This window comes from Rutidosis leptorrhynchoides, chromosome 8 (genome assembly GCF_046630445.1).
Source record: "Rutidosis leptorrhynchoides isolate AG116_Rl617_1_P2 chromosome 8, CSIRO_AGI_Rlap_v1, whole genome shotgun sequence".
Lineage (NCBI taxonomy): Eukaryota > Viridiplantae > Streptophyta > Magnoliopsida > Asterales > Asteraceae > Rutidosis > Rutidosis leptorrhynchoides.
Genome location: NC_092340.1, coordinates 167,210,361 through 167,232,686, shown reverse-complemented (window position 1 = coordinate 167,232,686; position 22,326 = coordinate 167,210,361). Strand labels below are relative to the sequence as shown.

The window sequence follows — 22,326 nt, the reverse complement described above, 5'->3', positions numbered from 1 at the left end:
ATTATTATTATTATTTATTTACTAATTAGTTCAAGGAATGGAAACTATGGGTTATAAGGTCCTTATTCTATTATTATCTTTGTTACCGTATTTTAATAGTTAGGGGACATAGAGTATTTTAGTTTTGATTAATATATGTTAATAAAATTTTATCTTTTATTTAAGGTAATAATCAAGGAATATCTATTAATTTAAGATCATTGTCATATTTTATTAATTATTAATTTAATATTTAATTTGGTTTAATAATAGAGTGACACGTAGGACAAATTAAATATGATTAATTGAGAAGATGACACGTAAGCATAATGGCACGTGATTTATAATAATGTATAGATGTATAGATAGATAGATAATAATAATAATAATAATAATAATAATAATAATAATAATAATATACGGAGTGTAGATATATTAATATATATATATATATATATTATATAATAATAATAATAATAATAATAATAATAATAATAATAATAATAATAATAATAATAATAATAATAATAATAATAATATAATATATATAATCAAGAGGGAAACACTTTTTTAGGGGAAAGTGGGAGGAAGTAAATTTTTTTTTTTAAATTATGGTTTTTTCGAAAAAAATTTTCCAGACATCAAAATTAGGTAAAAATATGAACATTTAAAAAAGACATTTTGTGACGAATATTATTATTTTGGCGGTAAAACGCTCGAAGAAAAAAATGAAAACATTCAATGCATTGAATGTTTTGATTATGAGTTTATTTGCATCGTTTTGTTTTCATCTTATGTGAAGTGTTTTTTTTTGAAATTTAGCCCGATTTAGAGTTTAAGGTTTAGGGTTTAGTGTTTTGGGTTTAGCCCCTAAACCCAAAACCCAAAACCCTAAACCCCTTTACCCAAAAAAAAAAAAAAAAAGACCCTAAACTCTAAACCGTTCGTGTTAAAATATTCTTTCTAAACCCTAATTTCTAAACCTTAAACCCTAATTACTAAACCCAAAACCCTAATTTCTAAACCCTAATAGCTAAACCCTAATTTTACACCCCTAATTTCTAAACCCTAATTTCAAAACCCTAATTTCTAACCCCTTAAAAAAAACTCAGAATCAAAACATTCAATGCATTGAATGTTTTCATTTTCTTCGAGCATTTTCCCGTCAAAATAATAACATTCATTACAAAGTGTCTTTTTTAAATGTTCATATTTTCATGTGATCTTGATGCATGAAAAAAAATTCGAAAAAATGAAAAAAATTACTTTCTCCCAAAAAAGTGCTTCTTTTTTGATTAAATCTCTCTCTCTCTCTATATTATATATATATATATATATATATATATATATATATATATATATATATATATATATATATATATATATATATATATATATATATATATATATATATATATATATATATATATATATAGGTACATTATTATAGAATTCATATAATTTAGCAAGTCAAAGTCAAATATACATCATCAAGGATTCATTTCAAAGAAAGATTTTCTGCAATCAAATTATTTAATTTTTAAACCATGTAAAATATATATATAACTAGGAAGAGGCCATTTGGCCCACTTCGTTGGGCCGGAAAATTTGAATCGAAAAAACAAAGTTTCATTAAAAAAAAACTGAGTACTGTAGCGGGGTACTATTCATTCACAGGCTGTTATATATATTGTTAATAATAATTGAACTTTGGAAGTCTGTCACGGACTTATCTCGATAAGCTCACGTGCGGCACTTAGTCTCTACTAAGTCAGCCTTTCTCGGACCTTATAACGATTCAAGTAACCAAAAGAGAAAATATTATAGAACAAGTGGAATTGAAGAAAATACTTATATTGCTTGAGAATGCTTTACAAGAGAGAATGTTTGAGATTTGAGGTGTGGTGTGCCAAATGAGACCACCCCTATTTATACTACTCCTAACACAAAATGGATGGCTAAGATTAATCTAAATCAATGGTTAGGATCTAAGTACTAGAAACTTCAAGTATATACATGGAGATAGATATTTCCATGAACATTCCATACCATTCCATGGAAGAACTCATGGGAAAGTTCTAGGGAGCTTCCATGATGTTCTTGGGCCTTCCATGAGGTTCTTGGGTTAAAACTCTTAATTGGGTCATAATCTTAGTGGGTTGGGCCACAAACTTGTTGGGTTGTGACATTCTCCCCCACCTAAGCTCGCGACGTCCTCGTCGTGTGATCCTCGTGATACTTCTTGATTTTGTCTGTGAACTGCCACAATAAGTCTTTAGCTTCCCAGCTTGCTTCACTATCGGGCAAGTTACGCCACTTAACTAGGTATTCTCTATATCTCGGTACACCTCGCCTCCGTACCGTTCGATGCAACAAGATATCTTCCACTTCACGATCGAACGAAGTCGCAACTGCCATTGGTGCTCGTTTGGAAACTCCTCGTTCTGGGTCTTCCTCGTCCCCATGATAAGGTTTTAGAAAACTTACGTGGAAAACTGGATGAATCTTTAACTTGGGCGGTAGTTGAACTCGATAAGATACGTTCCCAACACGTTCAATTACCGGGAATGGGCCTTCATATCTCCGGATCAATCCTTTGTGCACCTTCCTAAATGTTTTGAATTGTTGAGGTAAAAGCTTCACCATCACTTGGTCCCCAACTTTGAACTCAACATGTCGTCTTTTCTCATCCGCCCATTTCTTCATTTTCTTGGCCGCCTTATCTAGTGATGCCGGCGCCAAGTCTGCTTGTTCATGCCACTCCTTCATCGTTCTATAAGCGGCTGGGCTGCTTCCATCATATGAAGCGGCCAAAGCATTCGGGGTCAAAGGTTGGCGTCCTGTCACCAACTCAAAAGGACTCTTCCCCGTGGACTCACTCCTTTGCATGTTATAAGAGAACTGAGCAATATCAAGAAGCTTAGCCCAATCATGTTGATTTGCACTTACATAGTGTCGAAGATAGAGCTCCAATAGTGCATTCACCCTTTCCGTCTGTCCATCCGTTTGGGGATGAAAACTCGTGGAGAAATTCAAGTCTGTCCCCATGATCTTGAACAACTCCGTCCAAAAATGCCCCGTGAACCTCGGATCTCGATCACTTACTATCACATGCGGTATCCCCCAATACTTCACCACATTCTTGAAAAATAGTTTTGCGGTTTCATCCGCGGTAACTTCGGATGATGCGGCTATGAAGGTACCATACTTAGAAAACCGGTCTACCACGACTATAATACTCCCACACCCTTCCGACTTGGGTAAGCAAGTAATGAAGTCCATGGAAACACTCTCCCATGGTCCTTTCGGTGTAGGTAGCGGCTGTAATAGTCCTCCTGGTTGGCGTTGCTCTATCTTGTCTTGTTGGCATATTAGGCATGTACGCACGTACGTCTCTACGTCGTCTTCCATCCTTGGCCAATAATAAGTGCCTTCTACTAATGCCAGCGTCCTCTTGATACCTGGATGACCAGCCCACTTTGAATCATGACACTCCTTCAAGATTGTCCGTCTAAGATCACCCCACTTAGGCACATATAACCGGTCTCCTTTGGTGAATAATAGATCACCTTTGAGCCAAAACCTTCGCGTTTTCCCATCTCGAGCCAATCCAACAAGGTTTTTTGCTATAGGATCATGCTCTAATCCCTCCTTTATACGATCTTGAAGGAAGAATTGTGGTTTTGTGATCGCTGCAAACTCCGCCTTACGACTTAGGGCATCAGCTACCACATTGGCTTTCCCAGGCTTATACTCCAACACATAGTCAAATTCGGCTAAGAAGTCTTGCCAACGAGCTTGTTTGGGACTCAACTTCTTTTGGGTTTGAAAATAACTCGTTGCCACATTATCCGTCTTGATCACGAACCTTGATCCCAAAAGATAATGCCTCCATGTCCTCAAACAATGAATAATCGCTATCATCTCTTTCTCTTGCACAGTGTACTTCCTTTCCACCTCGTTAAGTTTTCGACTTTCGAACGCGATTGGGTGACCTTCTTGCATTAGAACTCCTCCAATAGCAAAGTCCGATGCGTCTGTGTGTAACTCGAACGGAATGGTCACATCCGGAAGTCTCAACACCGGTTCTTCCATGACAGCTCCTTTTAACTCCTCGAATGCTGCTTGACATTTCTCATCCCACAACCAAGCTTTATTCTTCTTTAACAATTCTGTCAATGGAGCCGCTTTCGCCGAGTATCCCTTGATAAAACGACGATAGTAGTTTACTAAACCAAGGAAAGATCGTAAATCAGTCACCTTCGTTGGTGCCTCCCACTCTTGAATTGCCTTGACCTTAGCCCCATCCATGAGTAACTTCCCATTTTTAATTCTATGTCCAAGAAAATCCACCTCCTCTAATCCGAATGAACATTTCTCTAGCTTCACATACAACTCGTTGTCCCTTAGTACTTGAAATACTTGCTTCAAGTGCCTCACATGATCTTCCATGGTGTCGCTATACACGACTATGTCATCCAAGTACACCACGACAAACTTGTCGAGGAACGGGTGGAATAATTTGTTCATCAAAGTACAAAATGTGGCAGGGGCATTGGTTAAACCAAAGGGCATGACTAGAAATTCATAAGCGCCATACCTCGTCACGCATGTGGTCTTAGCCTCATCTCTGTCGGCAATTCGGACTTGATAATATCCCGATCTCAAGTCTAACTTGGAGAAGTATCTCGCCTTCCCAAGTTGATCGAACAAATCAGCAATAAGTGGGATTGGGTATTTGTTCTCGATAGTTACCTTGTTGAGTGCCCGGTAATCTATACACATCCGCAAGGACCCATCCTTCTTTCTTTGAAATAGCACCGGAGCACCATACGGGGATTTTGACGGTCGAATGTATCCCGCATCCAGCAACTCCTTAAGTTGTCTTCTCAACTCCTCCAACTCGGGTGGTGGCATTCGGTATGGGGCTTTGGAAGGTGGTTTTGATCCCGGCTCCAACTCGATCACATGGTCAACCTCCCTCCTAGGTGGTAACTTCTTTGGTAACTCCTTGGGCATGACATCCTTGAACTCATCAAGGACTTTCTCAATTTCCTTGGGTACCTCTAGTTTTCCCTTATCTTCGACCGTCTCTTGCTTTGCTACCGCTAAATAGCATGTCTCATTCTTGTTGTACCCCTTCTTGAATTGCATGGCCGAAAGTGACTTGGATGCACTCTTGCTTCCACGTTCGGTTGACACCATACAAGTCTTCTCACCATTCAAGATACACAGTGAGTTAGCGAACAGTATAGGGAAACCGCGTACCTTATCTAGGAACTCCATCCCAAGTACTAACTTGAAGTCGTCTATAGGCACGACCGATAGATCAATTGTTCCTTCCCATTCTCCAATCTTCACTTGCACATCTTTAGCCACTCCATTAATCGGTTTAGCATTCGCGTTCACCGTCTTCATCATTCCGCCCTCCTTTATCTCTTTAATCCCCAATCTCTTAGCTTCCTCGGTGGAGACAAAGTTATGAGTAGCTCCCGTATCTACCAAAGCTCGTACCCGGTTTCCTCGAACATAAACTTCCACGAATTGGAGTCCTTTAGCCATTACTTTGGGTACCTCCACCTTGGCCTTGATAGCGTTGAGTATTTGCATCGATCCCATGCACACATCCTCATCCTGACAACCCGCCTTTTGAGTTTCCATAGCATGAAGGCTAGCTTTCTTCGGACAATCTCGGGCTCTATGCGGTCCATCGCATATGAAACATCCATCATTCTTGTAAGAAGTTTTTATGCTCTTGTTATTCCCGGTTGGTGGCTTACGTGTATTATCATTCCTTGATTGGGCGGGCTTATCTCCCCCACCTTTCTCATGGCTCACCTTCTTATCTTTTGACTTGAACGAATCTTTCCTATTAGCATGGTCGACTAGTGCCTCCGCTTGAGCAATTGCGGTGGCAAGGTCTTGGACTCCTCGTCTCTCCAACTCCGTTTTAGCCCAAGGTTGCAAACCATCGAGAAAATAGAAGAGAAGAATATCATCGGGAATATCTGGGACCTCCAGGCTAAGGTTCGTGAATTCTTTAATATACTCCCGAATCGTCCCGGAATGATGTAATTTACGTAGACGACTCATCGCATCCTTTTGAGCATTCTTGGGGTAGAATTGATTCTTAAGTTCAGTAAGGAAATCATCCCAAGTATCAATAGTAACCGTACCTTTCTCGATATCTCCGTATCGACGACGCCACCATAATGCTGCGGTATCCTTCAGGTAACGAGTTGCCGTCTTAATCTTCATTGCATCATCCACTATGTTGACTCCCTCCAAGTATTGTTCTATCTCCCATATAAAATCATCAACCGCTCGGGCTTCCCGCTTCCCCACGAACGGTGACGGCTTGGGAACGTCCACCTTCAGAGCATTGCATCCAGTGTTGCCACCCCCACTAGCCATGAATCTCAAACAAGAGTTCATGTTGGTTTGTAAATCCACGAGGCGTTGGTGAATAGTGGAGACCTCCCCCTCCATTTCGCCTCGCAACTTCGTAATCTCACCCATGAGCATACCCCTTAAGTCATGGATCTCACGTCGCATGTCAACGTCTAGCACGTTGATTGCACTCTTGCAATCATCTTTCAATTCGTCAAAGTCCCCGTCCAAACCATCCAAACGTTGGTGGACGTCTTCGACCTTTGCTTTCACGTCGTCCATGGATGTCTCTACATCCATGATCCTCTTGTCCAAGTTTGCGACAAAGTCTTTGGACGTACCTCGGTTCTTCTTGGCTCCTTGGCGAGTCTCTACCCGACCACGAGTCTCATCACCCATCACACCACTTGTTGCGCTCACATTCTTCTCGGTCTCGGTTGCCATCTCCTTGAATCGACCTTGCTCTTGATACCAAATGTCACGGACTTATCTCGATAAGCTCACGTGCGGCACTTAGTCTCTACTAAGTCAGCCTTTCTCGGACCTTATAACGATTCAAGTAACCAAAAGAGAAAATATTATAGAACAAGTGGAATTGAAGAAAATACTTATATTGCTTGAGAATGCTTTACAAGAGAGAATGTTTGAGATTTGAGGTGTGGTGTGCCAAATGAGACCACCCCTATTTATACTACTCCTAACACAAAATGGATGGCTAAGATTAATCTAAATCAATGGTTAGGATCTAAGTACTAGAAACTTCAAGTATATACATGGAGATAGATATTTCCATGAACATTCCATACCATTCCATGGAAGAACTCATGGGAAAGTTCTAGGGAGCTTCCATGATGTTCTTGGGCCTTCCATGAGGTTCTTGGGTTAAAACTCTTAATTGGGTCATAATCTTAGTGGGTTGGGCCACAAACTTGTTGGGTTGTGACAAGTCACTCTCTTTCTGTTTTCATCATTTACTATTTCTATATGACTTGACTCATTCAAATGTCATTTATTGGTACATGTTATTATGTTCTTCAAAAGGTAAAAGTAGCACACTATACGAATATTTATACAATAGTTGAAATAACCCGTGGAATTACAAGTTTGTTTAACGAAACAGTTTAATAATATGTTTAAGGAATTAAGTAGATATAAATGCTAAAGTTATATAGTTTAATGATCCGTGAAATCACGGATTCCGACTAAAAAAATTGATAACCAAATTATTGAAGTTTATAAAATGAATATAGCAAATAAAGATAACGAAAGCGTACCACAAATATTTTGCCCCGAACATATGATCAGCAAAGATAAACTACAAACATAATATGCTTTGCCAATATTGCTTTTGTTATAATATATATATATATATATATATATATATATATATATATATATATATATATATATATATATATATATATATATATATATATATATATATATATATATATATATATAATATAGAATAGAATTATTATAATAAATACATTTATACATCTAAAAATGATGTATAACTATAATAATTATATATTTATTGCCAAAACTTTAGTATCACAATTTGGTGATGAAAACAGTTAACAATTTAAATGCTGATTATAATAATTTTTAAAATACATAACTAACAACATAAAAAGATAATAATAGTAAGACCAATTATTTCTTGTACTAGCGAAGACTTGATTAGGAGATTCCTAAATGAACACAACTAAAATACATAACTAACAACATAAAAAGACAACAATTTTATCAAATAAAATGATTCAGTATTCTTAATTCAAATCGTATTTATAAAATCCTTGATGCTTACACGAATTGTAAATTGTAAATAAATATATATATACATTATCGTAAATTAAATTTATAAAATATTTGTACAACAACATAATTTTGGTGCTTGTATTTTAAATAAATAACAATTTACGTCTTTAATTATAAATATCATGATTAATCTCAGCAAACTTTGATTTCATTATAAAGTTCAGGGATAAATTTGTTATTGTTGATACGATTTAGAATTATCAGATTTATATACATATCTAACAACAAAAATACATAATACTTGTCATATAACAATAGAACACAATTAAATAATAGAACAACAAATATTCCAAAATTAGGGTTATTATTATATATACCCTTATTAACTTTTAAAAACTCATATTTACCCATCTAAACTAGTTAATATCATATATGTCCATCATTAATCTTTAAAATTAACATATTTACCCACTTTAATAAGATAATATTATATTTGTTCATTTCAAACACTTAAACCCATCATATATACTCACATATTAAATTAGATTCATTATCTCATAATTCTATTTACTTCATAACAGTCTACATTATGTCAAAACCAAATTACGATTTCACCGAATTATGTTAGTGTAAGATCTGGTTCATTTCATTTTTACCACTATACAAAAAGTGATGGGAATAGAATGATGTTATGTATATATTGCTCCCTTTACTATATATTGTTCCGAATGATGTTATGTACAGTATATATTTCATTTTTACCGAATGATTTTATGTATATATTGCTCCCTTTACTAGCATTACGGTTACTAAATAAATACTCCGTAATAGTTAATGAATGAATTGATTAGAATAAATCAATATTTGAGTGGAACCAATGACATTTTGCAGCCTTTATCCCTTAACCCAACCAAGTGATCCACAAACTACGAACTACTTTTTCATAATGATCAATTAAACTACAAAGTTCATTAAAAAATCATGTAGATGGGCAACTATATCCTCATACGTTTGATCTCAAATAACCATCAATTTAATACAAATCTACAAATTTCATCAAAAAGATAATTAATAGGTATTCTAATGTCTTTATGCTAGTCGGGAGCATAAGTTTCTTGCAACTTCCAGGAGGGAATATGGCCACTGAGAAGAAAATTGGTGAGAAAAGTTGTTGCATTGCTAAAAAAATTAAGGCGTATTGGTTTTCTTAGTTAGGGTTTATTTACTATACGTATATTAGTGACTTAATGGGTAAATATGATGGGTTTATGACTTTAAGAATTTTTTTTAAATAGTTCTATTTTTTAATATGTTTACAAAACTAGAAATTTGGAAAAAATCTTTACAAAACTAGTAAAACCGGAGTTTCAAACTCCGGTTTGGGCCAAACTGGTGTTCCAAAGTCCGGTTTCTATCTACTTTGTCCACATGGCAGAGTGACATGGCAAACCGGACTTTGAAACACCGGTTTGCTACGTGGATTTTTTTTATTTTTTTTAAGATTTTGGGATGAGCTCGTTTATTTGTTTAGAAAAAAATTTTAATTGTTTTAAAAGTTATATATATATATATATATATATATATATATATATATATATATATATATATATATATATATATATATATATATATATATATATATATATATATATAGTTAAATAATGTGTAGATGACATGATGACTTCTCAGACTACATTAAAAGAAGTTTCAAATTAGCTTATTAATAATTGATATTCGTCCCCTAAATCTAGCAAAAATAATTAAAACTTTTTTCTAAAAAAATAAATGAGCTCATCCCAGAATTTCAAAAAAAAAAAAAAAGCCACGTGGCAAACCGGTGTTTCAAAGTCCGGTTTGCCATGTCACTCTGCCATGTGGTCAAAGTAGATAGAAACCGGACTTTGGAACATCGGTTTGGCCAAACCGGAGTTTAAAACTCCGGTTTTACTAGTTTTGTAAAGTTTTTTTCAAAATTTCTAGTTTTGTAAACGTATTAAAAAAATTTACTATTTCAAAAAAAAATTCATGACTTTAAATTGGACGTTTATGATATTATCAAGTTTATGTGGGTAAATATGAGTTTTTAGAGTTTAACAAGGGTAAATATGATAAAAACCCATCATTCTGAGCAATATATAGTAAAGGGAGCAATATATTCTATTCCCATCACTTTTTGTATAGTGGTAAAAATGAAATGAACCAGATCTTACACTAACATAATTCGGTGAATTCATAATTTGGTTTTGACATAATGTACACTGTTATGAAGTAAATAGAATTATGAGATAATGAATCTAATTTAATATATGAGTATATATGATGGGTTTAAGTGTTTGAAATGAACAAATATAATATTATTTTATTAAAGTGGGTAAATATGTTAATTTTAAAGATTAATGATGGACATATATGATATTAACTAGTTTAGATGGGTAAATATGAGTTTTTAAAAGTTAATAAGGGTATATATAATAATAACCCTATCTCTTTTACATTTTTGATTTATTTTTTTATTATTATCATTTTACTTTTAATTGTTATTAATTAAGTGTATATAATTAAGATTGATTATTATTAATTAGTAATTAATTAGATTAATGACATCAGTTTAAGGACTTAGATTTTTTTTTTTCTCTTTTTGGTTTTTTTTAACAAAGGAATTAGTCAAATAATGACATTATCATTATAGAATTTTTATAGAAACTAGTAAAATGACCCTTGAAATCACGAGTTTGTTTAAACGAAATAATTTAATGACATGTTTTAGGTATTAAGTGAATGTAAATATTGAAGTCATTTATTTTAATGACCCGTTTGACTAAGAATCTTGTCGTTATTTTTACAAGTATATAAAGACAAGTATTTTCGCATACATATGTAACGTAATTAATTTCGTAAAAAAAATCCATATTTGAATATTAATAATTTAATAATTATAATTATAATTATAATATTAAAAGTAAACAATAATAAATAAAGTTCGCTCAAAGTTGAGTATTTATATTTTTAATAATAATAATAATAATAATAATTAATAATAATAAATTCCTTTTAAATTTTTTTTAGAAAATTAAAATTACAATTTAAGAGAGATTAGTATTTTCTTTTATAAAAAATTTCCTATTATTTTTTAATTAAATTAATATATAATTATGACATCATCATTATCAAAATTAAAGCGTGATTAAAGATATATATAGATAATTGATTTGTTATACGTGATTGTAGATTTGATAATTTAAAAAAGTGTGATATGTTATTTCGAATTGTGATAGTTTCAAAGTGTGTAAGCTGTTATTTAAAAATGTGAAGATGTGATAATTTCAAATGTTGTTATATATAATTATAATTAAACAATGTTGAGATATGTTATTTCAAAATTAAATCACAATATTGGTGTGGCCAGCTATTGTAGATAAGAAGTAATAATGAAAATGACGATTTTTATAAAAGAATTTAGATTTTAATCTTGCTTAATTATAGCTATATTAGCTATATATCATTTCATTGTAACCCTAATTTTTAGATTTACAAAATTAATTCTGGAATTCCAAAATCACGTCATTTGATAGTATTTATCAATCAATACAAATATAAGTAATTACTCGTATAAATTTACATTAAATGATTTATTTTTGCAATTAAACTTTAGAATTACATTTTTAATGACAAGTTTGAAAGCAACATGCATACACGTTGCATTTTTTTTCTTTTCTTTTTTTATCTGTTGTCAATGATTCATTGAAATGTATAAAAATTGAATTAAAATATTGCTTTGACCATCTAATTTCCTATTATTGAGTAATTATATTCAAATACACGGTTATATGATATTGCTTTGTATAGTTGTTTTTTTAATAAAAGTTGGCCTTTAAAAAAAATATAGTATCACTTCAATGAAAATATTAATTTTCACATGACAATATGCAATTATACCAACAATGTCTTGCTTCTATATTAAGTTTTATAAGATAAAAAAAAAAAAAAACCAAACAAACAAACAATTAGTGAATATATATGTACTTATGTAACATTAAAAGAGATATTGGAAATATCTAATTCAACCTCACTAAAAACATCATTCTTATTGAATTTTTCTATCGTACTATCTACCTTCATTTTAAATAATCGCAATGTCTTTCAGATTATTGTTGCTTAACAAAAAGACAATAACATGACAGTTTGATTGCAAGTGACAGTTAGAAAGAAATTTAGATATCCAATATGTCTAATTGTTGCCATTTTTCCAAATTGTTTTGAATCATATAACTACAACACAAAAGCAAAAATTATTCTAAAAACAATACATCATGCTACGATTTAGTCAAAAAAACGTTTCTAAGAATTAGACAAATAGACGAAACGGTTAACAAATAAGACATTAAGCATTAATCATGGCATAAATGTTCCACTTACATTTAATCAAACAACACACACAAAAGAAAATTATAACAAACATTGATTTCGATAGATTGAAATTTCACAAACCTGTTTTTTTGAAGATTAAATATTAGAGAGAAAAAATAATGACTAAATGTAGAGATATTGTAGTTTTTATGATACGCACAATTTTTTTTAAGGGAGTGACTATTTAAAGATGAAATATTGTCATTGAGATTTAAAGCCCGATTAATTTATTTGTTCCTTTAACTTAGGAGTTATTCTTGTTTTCCTATTAATGTTACGGCATATTAATTTGTTTATTTATTTAACTTAGAATTTATAGATTGTAAAATAAATACAATTATGACATCATCTAGAGTTTATTAATGTTACGGCATATTAATTTGTTTATTTATTTAACTTAGAATTTATAGATTGTAAAATAAATACAATTATGACATCATCTAGAGTGCCTAGACTTTTTTATTTTTTATTTTAAAAATTTTTTAACAAAGGAAATTTTTTTTATGATGTCATCATTTTAACATTATAATAGAATCTATAGATAGATTATAGATTATACAACTAAAAAAAGAAAAGAACGCCGTTCGGGAAGAAAAAAAATAAAAAAAGAATAATGCAAAACACAAGAACAGTATTATCATTTAAAATAATAAATTCACAAAATTAAACGAAGTAGATTTATCATGTTCATGTTCAGATTAAACTAGTTGTGGAGCCCTCGCTTCGCGCCGGGGGCTCCGTTTTGAATGCGAGTTAAAAAAAAAGTCTTGATCTATTTTGTAAAAAAGAATTTTTTTCGACATCTAACATTGAAGGGTTGTTCCTTTTGTGAAAGTTGCTTCTTTTAGCGTTCGGGTTTTATTATAAAAAAAGTTAGTAAAGTGGGGGTTCGATTTGTATTTTAATAAAAGTTAGGGGGTTAAGTTTGTGAAATTTGAAAAAAATTTACGTATAAAGTGAGAGTTCGATTTGTATTTTAATAAAAGTTAGGGGGTTAAGTTTGTGAAAATTGAATATTAATAAAAAAAAAGTTAGTAAAGTGGGTGTTCCATTTGTATTTTAATAAAAGTTAGGGGGCTAAGTTTGTGAAATTTGAAAAAAATATACGTATAAAGTGGGGGTTCCATTTATATTTTAATAAAAGTTATGGGGTTAAGTTTGCGAAAAGTAGAAAAAGGAATAGTACTATTCATTTCGCCTATACCTTTTAGATATAGGTATTTTGTAATGTATGCGGCCTATTTGAGTTCCCTAAACACCTCAAAATATGTTAAACAGTAAACTTTAAAGCCACGACCCTAATCATGTGGACTATCTATATTTATATTTATCTTTTTTTTTTTGAAAAGCAAAGATTATATTAACCACGAGAAAGGTACAAAGCCAAACGAGAATATCCCTTACAAGCTTATGGGGGCAACTCGAGAAACGGAACTACAAGTAAAAAATTAAAACAATGTTGCTAAGCAAGCAACCACGCCCCAACAAACACGACAACATACATTAACATGGCCTATACTATACAAGATACAACGAGGGATTTGAGAGCCACGTAAGCCAATCAAAACTCTTTTCTTTTACTCGATTTGACATCCACAAAAAAGATATCGATTGAATCTCGTTGAAGATCATCGGGGCACTCCAAGGTTTGCCTTTGAACACCAAATTGTTGCGATTTTTTCACATGCAATACAAACTTATCCACTTTAATGCCTGCCATATTTGGGGGCATTACACGAAACCGGGCATGAGAGACTAATGAGATCCTCGAGGAAGAAAGGGCCCGAGAAGCTAAGATTCCACCATTTGTGAATTCGATCCCAAATTTCCTTAGCATGCTTGCAAGAGACAAGAGCATGATCAAGAGATTCAAGGTCGTCATCACAAATGGGGCATCTCACACTATGAAGGTCAATACCGCATTTGTCAAGTTCAATTTTAACCGGCAGACGTTTGAGTTGTGTTCTCCAAATAAAGACTTCCACCTTTTTCGGTGCAAGTTTGTTTCTCATTGTACCCTGCTGCGAAGATGAAACCTGATTTTGTTCTTCTATGATGGACGTTAGTTTTTTAACTGAGAAGAGCCCATTGCTTGCGAAAGCCCACGACCATGTATCATTCATGTTCTGATCCAGAACAGCTGATGACAGAAGAGATTGCAGACCGTTCAATTCAGAAGCTGTACGGCTAGAAGGAACTCAAATCCAATTACACGAAAAGATATTACCTGCAGACCCCATTTGTATTCACTGCTGGACACGAGCATCTGGGTTGGATTCTAACCTGAAAAGTCTTGGAAAAAGGGTGATGAGTTTATCTTGACCAATCTAATGTTCGGTCCAAAAAGACGTGTTGTTCCCGCAGCCAATTTTTTTAACTAATGAGTTGCTAAACGCCACTTGGGAATCGTGCAAGAGAGCACCTGTTGCAATTATATTAAGCCACACACAAGGACCATAAATGCTTTTAATAATTTTGACCCAAAAAGACTCGGTTTCGATTTTGAACCTCCACCACCATTTACCCAACAAAGCTAAGTTTTTGTATTTTTAAGACCCGAGATTAAGACCCCCCTTTTCATTTAAGGATATAACCTTTTCCCATTTGACCCAATTAATAAAATTGCCCGAACCCGAACCGCCCCAAAAGAACACTCTCCTCACACTCTCTAATAATTTGATCACACTCGATGGAGCACGAAATATCGAGAAGAAGTACAACGGAAGACTATTGAGAACCGACTTAATTAGTACTAATCTTCCTCCGAAAGACAAAGAACGCATTTTCTAACCCGAGAGCCTAGCTTTGAATTTCTCAATTACCGGGTTCCAATCTTTCAACTTTTTCATGTTATTCCCAATCGGCAACCCTAAGTACACAAAAGGAAGTTTGCCTACTTGACACCCGATGTGACTAGCTACCCGAGTAACTTCTTCATAGTTAACCCCGACACCATAGAGACAACTTTTTTGAAAGTTGACCTTTAAACCGGACGATAATTCAAAACATTTTAGGAGATTCCGTAAGTTTAAGGCGTTCAATCTACCCCATTCACCGAAAAATATCGTGTCATCTGCAAATTTGAGGTGTGAAACAAGAACTCTATCATGACCCACTTCCACCCCCTTAAAAAGACCTTTATCGATAGCCACTTTAGTTAAAATATTAAGCCCTTCATCCGCCAAGATAAAAAGGAAAGGCGAAAGAGGGTCACCTTATCGGACGCCTCTCCTAAGAGAAAATTCCTTGGTAGGAGAGCCTTTTACCAACACGGAGATAGAGGCCGATTTAAGACAAGCATCAATCCAATTTATCCATTTTTTCCCGAACCCCGTGCACTTCATTACCTCGAATAGGAAGCACCAATTGAGACTATCGAAGGCTTTCTCAAAATTAACTTTGAAGATAATGCCTTGCTTGCGGTTACTCTTAAGATAATCAACATTTTCGTTTGCGATAAGGATTCCATCTAAGATATATCTATCCGTTAAGAACGCGCTTTGTTCCGAGCCAATAAGATTTGGTAAAACCTTCCTAAGCCTATTCGATAGCATTTTTGCCACAATTTTATAGTGGGTACCTATAAGGCTAATAGGTCGGAAATCACCCAATCCCAAAGACTCGGGCTTTTTTGGAACAAGTGTTACGAATGATGCGTTGCACCCTCTAGAAATTTCCTCTTTTGCCCAGAACCAATTGATAGCATTATGAAGATCACCCTTAATAATATCCCAAAAAACCTTGTAGAAACGAAGATTAAAACCATCGGGTCCCGGATCCTTACTACTACCACAATCCTTAACCGCTTCATATATCTCTTCGATAGAAAAATCAGATTCCAAAGCCTCGGCTTCGCTGTTCGAGATCGAGGGGTATAACAAATCTTCTAGAGATGGTCTCAGCACATCAGGTTCTTCAAAGATTGCTTTGTAATGTTTAAAAACCTCTTCTTTGATGTCATTTGGGTTTTCATTCCATACTCCATCGATTTGAAGGCCCCGGATATTGCTCTTGTTATACTTGTTTCTTATGAGTGAATGAAAAAACTTTGAGTTCTCATCCCCCTCGATTGCCCAACGAACTCGAGCTTTCTGTTTTAACATATCTGATTTTATTTTTTCCTTTTCCAGCCATGCTTTCCTTTTTTCTCTCCACGAAGCCAATTCAGAATCACTAATCTGGCCCAATTCGGCCTTGATATCTAATTCTGCAGTTTCCTTTTTTAAAGACTCAATCTCGATATCAATTAACTCGTAATGTTGTTTGCTCCAGTTTCGTAGGGCTGCCTTTACTCCTTTTAATTTGACCGCGAATTTAATATCCAATCTGGTACCATTATAATTAGTAGAGTTCCATGTATCCTTCACGATTTTAGATGCCTCTTTATCGCTGAACCAGATGTCGAATACTTTGAAGGGTTTTGGCCCGAAATTCCGATCTTCGTCTTTCAAAGCTATGGGGCAATGATCTGATTTAGTTCTGTCCAGGGTTACGGCTGAAGTGTTTCCCCAAGTTGTTACAAATTTCCCGGATACTAGGAACCGGTCCAGTTTGCTAAACTTGGTCCCGTCGTCACTTATTCGAGTAAACAAACGTCCTCCAGTGTGAATTTCAACTAAACCACTCGAATTGATAAAATTGTTCAATCTATTTGCTCTATTAGCATCGAAAACGCAGTTTAGTCTTTCATACCCATACCTGACTTCATTGAAATCACCGCAAACCACCCACGCTTCATCATTATTCTCGACAATATTCTGTAGTGAATCCCATAACCTTTGTTTTTTTGAGTCGTCGTGCGGCCCGTACACATTCAGGATGTTCAGAATAACCCCATTGCGTTTCCAAACCCCACGAACACCAATTACACAGTCAAATCTAATCACATTCGAAGCTTCAATATCATCACAATCCCAAATGAGCAATTGTCCGCCCGACTTACCGATCATTTCCTGTTGTATAAAATTACACTTATCCGACCCCCACAACGAATATATCCAAGAATTATCAACGACATGTAGCTTAGATTCCTGGATGGCCATAAATGTTGGCTTTTCTTTCAAAATGACCTTTTTTGTTTCACCGAATTTACTTAATTTTCCAAACCCGAAACCCCTAATATTATAAGAGATAATCTTCATTTGAAACAATATGATACGAAAACAGCGGAGAACTTACTGATTTTGTGATTTTCGCTGCCATTTGAGTCCCAATTGGCATCCAAAATCGTGTAAATCCTCATTGTTGATTGGATAAAACGAATTAGATCCTCCCTTCTTCGCCCCATCAGAATTGAGACTCGAATTGGACTTCGAAGGGATCTGGTTTCTGGAATTATTAGGTTTCTTTAAGAAGTTGTAACTGTTAGTAGCACAAGATGAGCACTTCGATTTCAAGGGTAGAGCACCAGAATTACCCTTCCTAGCAACGTTTTTGACATTCAACATCCGAGAGGATGATTTCCATTTACGGATGGATGACCAGCAACAGTCCTTCTTCTTTCTCTCCCCAATTGGTGTGTTTCTGGAAACTGCATCTTGACTTGTATTTTTATTTTTTTCAGCGAGCTTGGAAACAGAATTCTTTTTAATTGTTTTACCTTTCGGCTTCTTTGGGATGGGTGGTAAGGGAACCGGGTTGGGCTCGGGCCCAATTGGAATACAGTAGCCCATTGAAGGAGTGGATTTAGCTGCAGATACTGGGCTCACATCCTCTATTGGCCCAACAGAAGGTCCAATGATATTATGGTCCAATACAGGATCTGGAGATGTTGGAATTGGGCTAGACAATAACCCCTCGTGTCCCACAGGATCATTATGGAGATTTGAGCCTGACACATCATCGTCATTATTGCCAATGCCGTTACCCTTGCTAGGGATTTTGGAATACGAGCTTTTTTGGAACCCAACGTTTACATCGCCACCATCATTATTGAATTCTTGGAAAAGGTTTCTCGCCCCCAACAGCCTGACTCTTCGTCATCTCCATCTAGCATATTCCGGCCAACACTCCGGCCAATTTTGCCGGAATTTTTGGGAAAAGATTTAGGGGAGTCACAGTTAACTGTATCGTCCACCCTTTCACAGCCTGGACTCCTGACCTCATCATCGTCATCTGAATCGTCGAAAGTATCGTCAATAAACTTTTCATCATCATCCGAATTAGAATTATCCTCTTCATCTTCTACAATAATAACATCATCCAGGTTAACCTTAGCTGCCTCCTCATTGTCATCTTCATGAAGGCATTGGAAGTCAAACTGGACCGACCTTGATACATCTTCCTTTACACTAATGTAGAAAATAGTATTATCGTCGAAAAGATTAACCCAACCATTGATATGAGTAGTGCTGTTGCGAACGTGAATAAGGACCTTCCCAGTGTGCAAATTTTGGTTGCCTTCATCGATATTACAATTTTCCATTGTCATAATCTTTCCCCACCAACCTGCGATTTTGGTGAAAGTTTCTTCATACCAGAGGGTTATTGGAACACCATTGATGTCGATCCATACTAGACGCCCCGGTGAAAGGTAAGAGCCATCGAAAACTTTGATTTTGTAGCACCACTTATGGATTGCGTGGTTACTGCAATCACAAATGTTTTTTGCCTCCTGCTTAGAATTAAGGATAATCATAACCTCCAAACCTCCAAGGTATTTCATCTTGAAATTTGACAAACCCTCCGCTCTACATAACTCTTCAAATTTGAAGAAAATATTGAAAGAGTTTAGTTCACGGAGAATTGATCTACCTTCAAGATCGCTCGAATGTTTCTTCATATGGATGGTTCTAGTGTCAGAGTAGAATACACTTTTTTTGTCTTCTTCTCTTTGTTTCGAAAGTTTAACCCTAAGATCTTCATCCTCCTTCTTCAGATTCAACTTGGTTCTAAGGTCGTCCGCCTTCTTCAGATTCAACTTGGTTCTAAGGTCAACCCTAGGAGATAGAACATCCCTGAAGTCCCTTTCATCTTTGTAAGCGTTATGATTCGTGTTCCGTGTGTTGTTAACTTCTGCTCGTCTGGATTGTTAGTGAGCCGTGTTGCTTGATTCAGCCCTCTCTCTTGCTTTGAATATTCGAATAGGGGAGCCATTAAAGCTTATTTTTTCAAGTGAAGAAAGGAGTTCATCGGAACTCCTTACATTGCAAAATCTGGCAAACGCAAAACGGCTGCCATTTCTCAACCTTTTACCCACCATGTAAATATCTCGTAAGTCACCCAATGGTTTAAAGATCTTCCACAAGTCTTCAACGGAGCTATTCTCCGGGAAGTTGAAAAACATGAACGATGTCAATCGAAGTTCGAAAAGCCTAGCTAGTCGATCATGAAATCTCCCGTTGTACCTATCTCACGTCTCCCATGCTCCACCATGGAAGTTTCTTCCATTCTCTCTCCTCACCCTCACTCTCACACACTCACCCATTTTTTGTTTTCAATACATTTATATTTATATATTTATCTACATTAAAATAATACGGTATAACCCAATATAATAGAAAACGGGAATCCTCTATTAAATTTGATTCTTGATTCGAACCACAATTCCTACTACTCTATATTTTTAGGGAGCTGATTTGTACACCATTATTTTTGGCCATACACCACTAAACGTGCATTAGACAGTTGTACAGTACAGTGCTTTAAAGCACAACTAGTGGTGTATGGCTAAAACTTGGCGGTGTACGAATCATCTCCCATATTTTTATGGTTAGTAATGCATCTCTCATACACTTGGATTTAAAGACTCGTATCTTCCATTTATTTTTGCAAATGGACATGCTCAATTTAATTAAACTCTGTTTTTTGAGTGTGCTATTATTTTGTTCAAGGTATGAGAACTATAACTTTTACAAGGAGGCTAATGTTCGAGGTAATGTTGGAGTTTGTGGCAACCAAACATCAAGTGAACCTACACCATTCAGAAATACAGTAAAAAGCATGTTATCAGACCTTCGAATCGCAACACCAAAAACACCTGATTACTACACTGCTTCAATGCGGAACGTTAAAGGTAGCAACGAGACAGTGTATGCCATTGCACAATGCAATTTAAATGTTAGCCAAAGCGATTGTAAAGATTGTTTATCAATAAGAATCAAGACTTTATCTGATTGTCTTCCTAATACAAATGGAAGAGCAATTGATGCCGGATGCTTTATGAGGTATTCTATTACCGCGTTCTTCAGAGACAACCAGACTACTGATTTAAAACCCTTTCTATACACGCCCTTTATATGCAATATTTTGTTTTAAAATCGAGTTTAATGTAAAATATATGGTAAATTCCAGTGTAGAGCAACTGTTGTGATTTAGTGCACTTTCAAGACCCGGGAAATTAATAGAACAATTAAGCAATAAATAAAGACACATGATTTACGTGGCTCGGCGTGAGGCCTAGTCCACGGGCGGAAGCAGGGAAGGATTTTATTAGCAAATATGACAAACTCGAGGTTACAATGTATCACTCAATCTAGGATCTAAAATACTAACAAAGTATTTAGACCGCTCACTAGATTATAACACTTCCCTCTTAACTCACTCGTATAGAATTTTGATTAACAATTCTATACCTCACTCTTTTCTCTATACTACTTTTACAAGAGTTAATTAAACTCTTTCAAGTATGGGCTGATTCTCAAATGAAATCCATGCACTTCCTTTTATAGTTGAACTTTGTATGTTAAGAAGAAGACTTCAAATTGACTACTACTTTCATTTATCAAGTTGTAAACAAGTTGTTCTCAAGTTGTAAACAAGTTGTAAGTGTTAGTTATTAATGCCCAAGACACAACTTATGTTTACACTACTAATAACATATGAACTAATAGGGTCACACACAAAGAGCAATTATATACCAAGTATATATTTAAATGTGATTTAAATATAATCAACCATAATTTGTACGATAACATTATTATTTGGATGAAATAATTATGTGTAGTGAAGTATCAATATATATGCACATAGTCTAGTAATGTTGCATGTAACATTTAAGATTGTGTTATATTTGTTTGACAAATATATATGACAAATGTATGGATTAAATTAATGAGGTGGATCATATCATGGATACCTTTACACACCATCTCTGCATAATGGAGATGGTGAAAGAATAATTATAATCTAATGTCATCATCTTGTCTACCTTTATTTTTGTTAGCTTTTACTTTATGTATTTTAAGTGTAAGTGCACTTATTAAAATAAGTAAAACTAACATACATTTGGAATATATATACATATACTTACACTTTAAAAAGAAATGGTACGTACATTCACAAGGAAATAAAAGGGTTTCCATGTGCTTTCATTTCTTACATGAAAATAACTTCTAAGCAAGTCTTTTAGTAAGTAAAAGAGTTAGGAGTTAAAGTTAAGTCTTAAAAGGTTGAGAAGGACTAGCATCCATTTGGTATTGGAACTTTGCTCAAGTGTGAATTACCGATAGAGGGAGGCTATTTTGGCTCCTACATCCTAAGCATCTATTTCGTTTCAAGTTCAAAGTCTTCAAAGGTTGTAGTCTTTAAACTCACTATTTATTATTTAGTTTTCTTAACAACATACAATTGGATCCTTGGTGGGGAGTTTTTGAAAGGTTTAAAAATTGTTGTACATGCTTCCGCTGCTAAATAGTTTTATGAAATTTCATACAAACCCCTTCAGTGGTACAAGAGCCGCTTTTGCATGTGTTAAGAAACTTATGTTATATACAATAAGAACTTGTTCTTATTATTAGAAATGAACAACTTTTTTTTTCTAAAAAGAAAAAGTTGTAGATTTCTAAAATG

At 34.5% G+C, this 22,326-nt stretch overlaps 1 protein-coding gene across 1 annotated transcript in view; it reads left to right on the top strand.

Annotated features, from left to right (window-relative positions):
* LOC139863928 (uncharacterized) overlaps positions 1–22,326 on the top strand; it is a 136,084-nt gene that overhangs the window by 30,260 nt on the left and 83,498 nt on the right. Inside the window, exon 2 of the mRNA XM_071852527.1 lies at positions 20,370–20,765. Within this exon, the coding sequence (XP_071708628.1) occupies positions 20,370–20,765 (396 nt within the window). The remainder of the gene's footprint in view (positions 1–20,369; positions 20,766–22,326) is intronic.